This window comes from Lactuca serriola, chromosome 3 (genome assembly GCF_051521515.1).
Source record: "Lactuca serriola cultivar US96UC23 chromosome 3, Lser_US96UC23_V15, whole genome shotgun sequence".
Classification (NCBI taxonomy): Eukaryota; Viridiplantae; Streptophyta; class Magnoliopsida; order Asterales; family Asteraceae; genus Lactuca; species Lactuca serriola.
The window spans coordinates 50198666-50210199 of NC_136410.1; the positions used below are offsets into that span (position 1 = coordinate 50198666).

General features: G+C 35.2%; 1 protein-coding gene across 1 annotated transcript; it reads left to right on the forward strand.

Annotated features, from left to right (window-relative positions):
* Positions 1-7123: 7123 nt before the first annotated feature.
* LOC145095238 (uncharacterized) lies at positions 7124-7606 on the forward strand. The gene has a single exon (XM_079033152.1). The coding sequence runs from the start codon at positions 7124-7126 to the stop codon at positions 7604-7606; it is 483 nt and encodes a 160-aa protein (XP_078889278.1).
* The last annotated feature ends 3928 nt before the right edge of the window (positions 7607-11534 follow it).

The window sequence follows — 11534 nt, forward strand, 5'->3', positions numbered from 1 at the left end:
TTTCCCATTACATTCACTTCGTGAATATTCACACGATGCACGGTAATGTAAAAACTATATTTTTGGTTAATGATAGTCGAAATTGGGAAAATACACATTCCTACAAGAGACACACACACATATACTAGATGCCTTGGTAGAAGGCTACAATTAGTAGGAAACATAGGGTTTTCTAGGAGAGTTCAGACAAATACAAACTTTACAAAACTTATACATTACAAACATCTTACAAATGCTTTCATACAAATACAGACACTAATATACTTATGATCTCACCAGCTTTAAAGCTAATACTCGTTTTCAAAATAACTTGTATTCTGAGGTCACCAGTAGACACGTACAGGTGCCAGGTTTGAGAAGATGGAGTTCAAATCCAACGGGGAAGAAAAGAAAGGCACGTCCAAATCAATCCACCTTGCAACTTTATTCTAAACTTGAGTAGTCAATGAACACACGACAAATTACATGATCCGTGTCTTCCTATTCCTCCTGACAAATTGAACAAAGAACTGAATCCAAATCTACACTCTACTCTATCACCTTAGTCCTAACCGAAAATCTGTCCAATAACAATCTCCATAAAGAACATTTCTTTTATTTGGGATGCTCCTATTCCATCTAGTAGGGTTGTCTCCAACCGCCAACCAGATCCCAATAATATGCATCCTAGTCGAATTTACAAAAAAGCAGTCTAGAAGAATCAAGATTCTAACTCCAAGAATCTAACCAAGAACCTAAAGAAGTTAAATTTAACAAATCTTATAGATTATCAAATTTAAGCACCTCTTCTCCACTTCTAATATCCCAATGCCAAGAGAAACTCCAACCATTCAGAGACCAAAAATCTCTAACCTTCATTGTTGATCAATTGACATCGTAAACAACTTGGGAAACTGTATCTTAAGCGTCACCCCTCCACACCAAGTATCTAACCAAAATTGTGTCTGTGACATCCCCAAAATCACGACCAGAAAAGACCGATTTTGTTTATGTTTTATAAAAATCAGAGTACTTCATTTTATAAAAAGGTTGCGGAATTTGTTCCCAGAAAAACATGGTAAATACGTTATTAAAACATTTTCGAAGAAACGTATTTATTTCATTTTAAAATGTTTGGGATGTCATCGTTAATATCGAAACATAAGCATAAACAGACTTACAATGATTTACACTAGTGATCTACATCTCTTTTAAATTTCTCAGTGTAATGTCACTTCACTTCGTCCCCTGTGATATACATAAATGAGTGGGTCAGGTTGGGAAACCTGGTGAGTACATAGGGTTTTCAACCCACAATAATATAATTATTACGTTCAATCAAACAATCAACCCAATTACCCATCCCCATTATCTTCTTTACTCTTTAAGGATTTAACCTAAGAGTCATTTATCCTGCATTCGTTTATTCCGAAGTCCCTTACTTCCAGGGTTATGGGACTGGCACTAAATCCATAGCTGCCAATGTTCGTTCATAAAGCACTAATTCCATAGCTGCTATTGTCTATTCATCGGGTACTAAATCCATAGCTACCAGTCTTTATCTAATAGGTACTAAGTCCATAGCTACCAATGTTCAACAGGTACTAAGTCCATAGCTACCAATTCCTACAGGTACTAAATCCTTAGCTACCAGCGTCTAACTAATAGGTACTAAGTCCATAGCTACCAATTCCCAACAGGTACTAAATCCATAGCTACCAACGTCTAAAAGGTACTAAGTCCATAGCTACCGGTGTTTGTCCCATAGGCACTAAGTCTGTAGCTGCCAATGTATACTCACGTCATCTTCTATCTCTCATCATTCATCTACCCATCTCATACCCAACATTTTCGTATATATAAAATACGTATACAGTTTAAGTCCTTTAAAACATGTATAAAACGTTCAACCAGCATAGACAGCAAGTATTCAGATAATGTGCACACATAGCACGTAGTTTAGATAAAATACTTCATATCTATGTGTAAGATGAAAGGGACTATGCACTCACAACACGTAATATATATTAAATACTTCATATCTATGTGTAAGATGAAAGTAACTATGCACTCACTTGAGAAGGTGGTGACTCGGTACTCGGACAGCGCTTCGTTTACTTTAAAATAATTTCCTTCGACGAAACCTAGTATTATTACCACTAGATTTTAGTCTAATATTTACCGTGACTAATTATTAGTCTTATTATTATTATTATATAAGCGTTTAAACAATACTTTCCAACCACTATGTACAGACAGGGGCCAGACATAAAACACCGGAGGGCAGGACCATTTTGGCATATAGCACTTCTGAAATCCAACAACCCTATGCGGCCCTTTAAACCAAATTCCCCGTACCGCGAGTAGTTAAAAAGATATTATAACGACACTTATATAAGTCATAATAATAGCTCAAATATTTATTATAAATTTATAATAACAATACTAATTTTAAATATAAACTATATTTAAAATAGGGTAAGCATAACTTACTTACAAGGGGATTTTAGCTAGGAGTCGGGCTCTGTAGGGGCAGAACTTCGTCGCTGAATCTTTCTAAGAAAGATTTGTGCAACGCTTCAGCGCTCACCTTACTATACTAAAACTACAGAAAGAGAAGTCGAATCACGAGGGACCGAAATGCTCGGGGGATAAGGAGAGAAAGACTCTTGAATCAAGAGAATGGTGCAAGAAATATGAGAGCCCAAGCCTCTTATTTATAGTAATTGAATTTACAAAAACTACCCCCCATAATTACTTAATGACCTTATAGTTATATAAACAACTAAACACCCCTTTATAATACTATTTTAAATAGATTTAAAGATATTTGTACTAAACTAATGTCGAAAGAACTCAACATTAGTCTTATAATGACCGCATCGTCGATACCTTTCTAATGATATATACATATGTATATATATATATGTGTACGTATATATGATTTATACTTTATTTTAATACATAAATATGCTATTATAATTTGTAACTCGTTCATACGAACTCCGTTTTTGACGTTCTTTATATCCATGCGTAGGTGGAGACGCACTCTACAACTTTCGTTTAGACTCCTTCGGCTAATTTTGAATTTATTTTTAAAGTTATATTTTTAACAGGCCGGGACAGGATTGGTCCGTTATAATCTCATAACTTCTTCATCCGATGTCCATTTTCATCTGTCTTTTTATTGTTACGCTACTAATAATGAGATCTTCAATTCTCGTTTAGGTTGTGTCGGCTAAAAATCGCTCGATCTAATATTCGAATTTCGGACTGTACACTGCTAATCCGAAACTTCGAAAAATCCTAACTTCTTCATACGAAGTCAAATTTGGGCGTTCTTTTTATCGAAGTTCTTAGTTTAACATATTCTATGACTTTCGTTTAGAGCGCTAAATCTAAATCTCGCTCTATCATAAATTTACTATTTATGCTTCCCGACGCCGTGCCGGTTCCGACGCGAAACTTCGACGGGTCATAACTTCTTCGTTATAACTCGGATTTCGGCGTTCTTTATATGTACGGAAACCCTGTGACATATTCTACAACTTGGTTAAGATTATTTATTCTAAATAATCTTTTTGTCGAAAAGTCGTTTTCGACCCCAATTGCCTCTAAATTGACTAGCCCGGATCTGCGGGCGTTATAGTGTCAGATCCCCATTACCAATCACTCTAAACATATATACCATTTTCATGTAGATGATTTATAGAACCAACAAATCTTTGCCACACTCACCCTCAAAATAAGGGTCGAGAACCACTAAACAGCCCACCACCATCACCCTAAATCCACTTAATGAGTCTAACCCAAAGTGCACTACCCTTGTTAGAAAATCTCCACATTTACTTATACAAAAGTGCAAGATTGAAAGCATCCCAAATCCCAATCTATAAACCACCTTGCTCTCTATAGTTAAGGATTAAAAATCGCATTTCACCTAATAAATATGTAACATCCCAAAAATCACAATAAATTTTTCATTTTTCAATTTAAGTAAAATTATTGTTTCAATCAAAACCCAAGTCATAAAACCAAGTATCAACTACAAATATCTCAAAATCAAACTATCATGAAAATCTACCAGAACGTATCCCTGAAGGATGTGTACGATAACGCCTTCGCCTTGCCCATGTCCTCTGAAGTACTTGAAACATAACACTTAAACTGTAAGCTAAATCATAGTGAGTTCCCTCAAAATACCACACACGAAACAAAAACAACATGTACATCGGGCTCACGGCCTATGTCTAGAATACCCCTACATGGTCCTCAATATAATTCTAGATTGCCCCCGAGCCCACAACATGAGTCTGGAATGCCCTTCCCGGCGCTCAGTCCATGTCTGGAATGCTCCCAAACCCTTAGCATGAGTATGGAAAACCCATACAGGGCCCTCAACCCATGTCTAGAATGCTCTCGATATCTTGGCCTTCAGCACCAAGCAGAACAACCTCAACCCCAAACCGTTACAATATGTCGACATATGCACATAAACAAATATTCAACAAATCTACCTATCTAATAAACAAAACCTTTTGGACACATGTCCTTTCAAAAATTCAGATTTCAACCAATGTTAAATTCCAGTTTTATCCCTTCTTGATTTCACGTAGCATTAGATTTGGAATATTAATATCAATATGGAAATATGGAAATTTTGAATTTTGAAAATGGAATATATGGAATATATTGAATGCAATATGGAATCCATATAACGCTCTGTCTTTCTTTCAATTTTTACATCCCATAACAATTGTACTTCTCCTCCGACACCACCTTCCTATTGTGCCACTCTCCTCCAACGCCTATCCTATTTTCGTATGGATCTTCATTTCTTGATGACATCTCCAAATGATATTTTTTTTCTCCCTTTGTGAATCCGTTGTTCTCCTTGAAATTGAAATCGCGTATCTCTAAATATGAAATTGATATCTACAGCCAAATCACAGCCATCACTTAATCCAGTGGTGAATTAACTACAAAGCATCCCTTCTTCCGACGACGACTCTGGTTATATGTTTGAAATATTTACTTCTATATGTCCATTAATGCCATAATTGCAACTGTTACTTAATCCAACGTTTTGATATATCAATATTAATTCCAATTAAATGATTGTTTTTATGAGTGTAGGAAAAGTCACATAAGTGGAGATAATGTTAATTCAATGGCAATGGGACCAGGTTTTGAAGGCTCACTATATGCGATTCGTGTTTTGTATTTATGGGGCAAAATGGTCTTTTGGGTGTTGCTTTTTCTAATGCTTCTGGTTTGCAGTTTGTAGTTGATCAAATGAGTATATTAGGATTTATGAGTGCCAAATAGAGTTTGTTGTAGTCAAACACATGTAATAGTTGAATCCAGATGCATAATTTTGATAGCCCAACATTCATATACGAGACTATTCTTCTAATCTTTTTGATAAGATACAACCATCAACTCTTTCTTTATAAATTATGGAATCTTACTCTTATGGCATCCTACATCGATATGTGTCTCTCTCTCTTTCTATTGATCCACTATAAACAAATCTGGCCAGATTTATAAGGAGGATGCTCTTAACTTACAATACTTGTGTTAGGAATGTTTGTTGTAAGTTATCTACTCTTAGCTCTCAATCTTTCATTTCATTTTCTTTAGATTTATCTAAATATTTGTGTTTTTATTTCTATTTTTGATATGTTTTAGAAGATCCCCTATTTTGGAGGTGGATTGTTTTTAAGTTTGTTTATTCTGATGGACCTTCTGCAAAGGATGTCTTTTTTGCTTACATATCTTTCCTTTTGTGAACTTATTTGTTGGGTTTTGATGAATTTGCAGGAAATTGATAGGAATTTTGTTACATGAGATGTAGATGATGAAGGCCTGATTTGGATTGAAGTTATTTTTGTTTGTTTTTGAACAATTTATTTCTTTTGTTTTATGCTGGTACAAATGAGTATTTGTTTTAAAGATGAAATGAAATAGGTAGCTATTTTTATATATTTATGATTCTTTGGATTTATTATGAACGGTTTTTTGGATTTATTTTGAACGATTTTAATTTGTCCTTGTGTAGTACACGAATTTTTTAATAAATAATTTTGCTAAAACAAAAACATAGTTTTTATTTCTGAACCCAAAACTCTAATTACGCATTCCAGAACTATTCTTCAAAAGAAAAACATGCTTAAACTTAAATAATATATATTATATGATCAAATGGCATAATAATGAAAATAAAATACAATTTAGCTTTTTACCTATGAATTTCTATAACATCATTTAATTTTAAATAATAAAATAAAATATTTACTTAAAAATGATCAACTAAGTGTGACTTGTGAGTTGTAAGATACTATTTGTTATTTATATATATTTTTTTTATTTTTGTGTAATCTTATTTTTGTACTTTTTAACTAATTTTCATATTAACTATCTAAAAAAACTATTAAGTTAATAATTATTGGTTTTTATAAGTACTTATATAAAATTTTATTTTATATGAGAAATAGTATAATATACGAATTTTAAATTTTCATCTAAAACAAAAATTTATGACATGGTTTACACATAATCCAAACATAAAAATAATAGAGTTGTCATATAAGTATAGCATTCTACTTTCTTTTTTTCGTGTTATAAGTATATTTGCTCTATGAAAAAGATGTATCAAATATGAATAAATTCAATAAAATTGTATATTTTATGGGTATGAAATCGGTGCATGCATTCTTGGGAATATGTTTTTCTATAATTTGAGGTAATGTATGAAACGAAAATTATAACGAAGTTGTGAGATGAGATATGTTTGTGTATTGAATGTGTAACACTAGTAAACAATGCATCAGATGTCAATTTTGCCCTTTGTCAATCATTTTGTTCAGCTTTACAATTTCCATTCTTTAAATTCCAGTAAAAGTGTTTATTGATTGTATCCTCTGTTGAACTGAATAACACATCAGTTTTTAATTTAGATTCACAACTTATGGATCCGGATCATTGATATGGATCCGGATCATTCACAACTTAATCATATCTTCCCGTTTCTTAAGTACTACAAAGTACAAAACAAAAAAGGACAAAAAAATTATATATGCAAAGGACGAAAATGCCCTCACCATTCCATGTGATGTTATAAGTCCATAGATTAACAAAAAACATGAGACTAACCGTTGGAAGGGATCCATCTGATATTCGAAAAATACATCATTTTGCAAACTGGCTTTTGGATATAGGAGAAGGAAAAGTTGGTGGTTCGAACGATGGTGAAGCGATTATTGATGTTTCAGATGATATTCTCATTAATGATCCACATGATCATATAGGTTCATTAATTGAGTTTATATATCCTTCAATCTTGGAAAAATTGAACACTACGAGTTATTTTCAAGAAAGAGCTATACTAGCTCCAAAAAATGAAGTTGTCCAACAAATCAATAATCGTTTGTTAGCATTGTTTCCCGCAGACGAAGTAGAATATTTAAGTTCAGATACTCTTTGCGAATCAGAGTTTGTTCATGATCAGTTTGATCCCAATTTATACTCCCCGGATATTTTTAATGGTCTTAAAGTATCAGGTTTGCCAAATCACAAGTTAATTCTAAAAAGTCGGTGTTCCAATTATGTTACTAAAAAACATTGATCAGAAAAATGGATTATGTAACGACACTAGACTACAAGTGAAATCTCTGGGCAAACGTGTTATTGAGACAATTATCATATATGGAACTATTATTAGAAAGCAAACATTTATTCCAAAAATGTCTTTAAGTCCATCTGAAAAAAAAATTCATTCAAATTTCAAAGAAGACAATTTTCATTGGTTGTATGTTTTGCAATGACAATTAATAAAAGTTAGGCGCAATCGTTATCAAAAGTTGGTCTGTATCTCAAGGATCCTGTTTTTATACATCGACAGTTGTATGTTGCCTTATCTAGAGTTCAAAGTAGAGAATGATTGAAATTGTTAATTTTAGATAAGGATGGTAGACTTACAAACAAAATTTCAAATGTTGTGTATAAGGAAGTTTTTAGGAATTTATAAATGCTTCTTACCCATTACCTTCAAGCAATTGTGTTTTTTTTATTACATTTTTTAATTTTAATATTTTATTGTTTATATAGCATTGTAATCCATAATATTGAATTTGTTTCAATATTTGATTTTCAGACTTTAATAGATGTCACATGGTGTTTCTTAATTGCTCCCTCAAATCAAAAAATAATGATTTTCCCTCACACTTCATAAAGCATTCACGTATTGAAAGATGCATTTTAGTTATCTTCATATTTACCTTTCGATGGATTGATTGCGTTTCTCTTTAACATATATTCAAATTTATATACTTTTTTCCAAATTTATATTAATATTAATTTTACATAATCAATACAAATAATGCTAAACAAACTTAACTCTTAATAATAATATAAATTTGTTTTTAAACTTTTTACCCGTGGTTTCCACGGGTTGTAACCTAGTAACATATAATCAAGCAGATCTAACAGATCACTACAAAATAGCAACATCCTAACCAGGATACATAACCAAGTGGGTCGGCCTTGGTGCCTTCGAACCATGAGTATAGTGAGAAAAACTCACCTCACAGTCTGAAATGTAGCTAAACAGATCAGTGCTCCAACTGTTGACTCTACCGGTCACCTATACAATAAATAGTGACCTAAACTCAAACAACTATTCAAATTACCCAAAATGTCCCTAAGTCAAACTTGGTCAGAAAGTCAAGTAATGTCAAAACAGACTGGGTACGCCCAACATACTCAGTCACTACGCTTAGCGTAGTTGCGATCTATCCAAACTAAGGGGCCTTTGCCCAATACGCTTAGCATACCACCTGGTACGCCTATCATACTCAGTCTGAATCCACTTTTCCCCATTAAGTGCTTAATCTATTAAGATCTCATGTCCAAAGCTCAGATCTAGTCCCAAATATCATTCTAAGTCATAAAGTTACCAAGTCCATGACTTTCCATGGCTAGAAGGGGTCCAAAAACCAAAACCCTAACTTAATACACAAACTAAAGCATCATAACTCTTGCATGGAGGGAAGAAAGAGACCAAATCACATTTGTATGGTTCTTAGCACTTTAAAACGTTTAAAAGGACAACTCTAATGGTTTGGAGCAAGCTATACTCATGAACAACAAGATTATGGGACCAAAATGCATAAAAACCTAAGAACTATCAAGATCCAAGGAAAATATTCATCAAGATTCTAGCTTTATACCCTCAAAGGGTGCTTGAGGGTGAGATACTTTTGTATCTTAGTTTCCTTGAGCTTCCAAGATGATCTACCACCTTCTTCCTCCTTTACAAGCACAAGAACACACCCATACATCATATATTTTCCTTTTTAACCCAAAATTTAAATATGTTGCAAATTGGTACTTACTCCAAGCGTACACCCCAAGTACGTTTGGTGTAAGGACAAATTTGCAACATTTTTAAATTTTGGGTCAAAAAGGAAAATATATGATGTCTAGGTGTTACAATTCTCCCCCCACTTGAATCGGACTTCTTCCTCGAAGTCCGATGTTGCGAATAACTCAGGGTAGTGCTCACACATCTCTGCTTCGGGTTCCCAAGTCCATTCGGAACCCTTCCGATGATGATACTGAAATTTTACCAATGATACCACCTTGTTACGCAAGGCCTTTGTCTTCTTATCCAAAATCGTCGTTGGCCTCTCAACATAATTCAAGTCATCATCAACCTGAATATCATCCAAAGGGACCACAATTGAATCATCAGCTATACACTTCTGAAGCAGAGAAACATGGAAGGTATTATGAATCTGATTGATCTCCTCAGGCAACTCCATTTGATAGGTCACCCTACCTACCCTGGCAACTACCCAAAACAACTTGATGAATCAGGGCCCCAACTTACCCCTCTTACTAAAGTGTATTACACCCTTCTAGGGTGATACCTTCAGTAAAACCATATTGCAGACCTGAAACTCCAACTGAGATCGACGTATGTCGGCATAACTCTTCTTCCGACTTTGAGCTGTCTGCAACCTCTGCTAATCTGTTGGATAAGATCTATCTTCTGAAGTACCACTTTGGTCCTTCCCATAAACCTATGGCTGACCACCCCCCAATAAACCGGGGTACGATACTTTCTACCATAAAGAAGATCAAAAGGCGACACACCAATACTGGAGTGATAGTTTTTGTTATAAGAAAACTCAGCCAGAGGAAGATAGGAATCCCAACTCCCACCAAAATCTATAACACAGACTTTTAACATATCCTTAAGCATCTGGATAGTCCACTCACTCTGGTCGTAGGTCTGAGGATGATAAGTAGTGCTAAATTGCAATCTCGTACCCAGTTCCTCGGGGAAACTTTGTGAAAATCGAGAAGTGAAACGAACATCCCGATCGGATACAATGGAAACTGGAACACCATGACCAATGACAATCTCGCACACATATACATCAACCAGTTTCTCGGCAAAGGAGCTCTCCCGAATAGCTAGCAAGTGGGTGCTCTTGGCCAGACGATCCACAATGACCCATATCGCATCATACCCTTTTGCCGTCCTGGGTAAGTTGGTGATAGAATCCATGGTGATTTGTTCCCATTTTCACATGGGAGCCTCTAAAGGCTACAATTCGTTGTTCAGCCTCTGATGTTCGGCCTTGACCATTCGACAGGTCAAGCACCTCTCAACATACCAAGTTATCTCCCTCTTCGTGCACGGCCACCAATAACTAACTATCAAATCCTGATACATCTTTGTGGCTCCATGGTGTATCGAAAATCTGGACTTATGTGCCTCCTCCATCATAGTCTGCCTGATCTTGCCAAAATCTGCTACCCAAACCTGATCGCACTGGGTCAATAATTTGCAGCTATTGGTAGAAAACATGTCAATCTCACCCTTGATTTGCTCATATTTCTAATTTTCCTTCTTGAATCCCTCATCCTGAGCCTTCCTAATCAAATCCAGAAGCGATGAATCGTTAGAAATCCTCATACATAAGCCCCTAACAGGAGTACTATCCGACTTGCGGCTCAAAGCATCAGCGACCACATTTGCTTTCTAGGGATGATACATAATCTTGCAGTCATAATTCTTGACCACGTCAAGCCACCTACATTATCTCATATTTAGATTTGATTGGTCCGTGAGATATCTCACACTATTGTGATCCGTGTAGCTGGTACACCGGAACCCATAAAGATAGTTCTGCCAAATCTTAAGGGTAAACACCACTACCCCCTACTCCAGATCATGTGTCAGATATCGAACCTCGTGCAACTTCAGCTACCTAGAAGCATAAACAATAACCTTCCCTCTTTTCATGATTTATGCCCCCAAACCGGTGATATAGACATCACAATAAACAACAAAGTCCTCCACACCCTCTGGGAGGGTCAACACCGGGGCCTCACATAATTTTTGTCTCAACATCTCAAACGTATCCTGCTGCTCGGGGCCCCATCAAAAATCCATGCCTTTCTATTCAAATGAGCGAGAGGTACAACAACCTTGTAGAAATCCTAAATAAACCTCCGTTAATACCCTACTAAGCCTAGAAAAC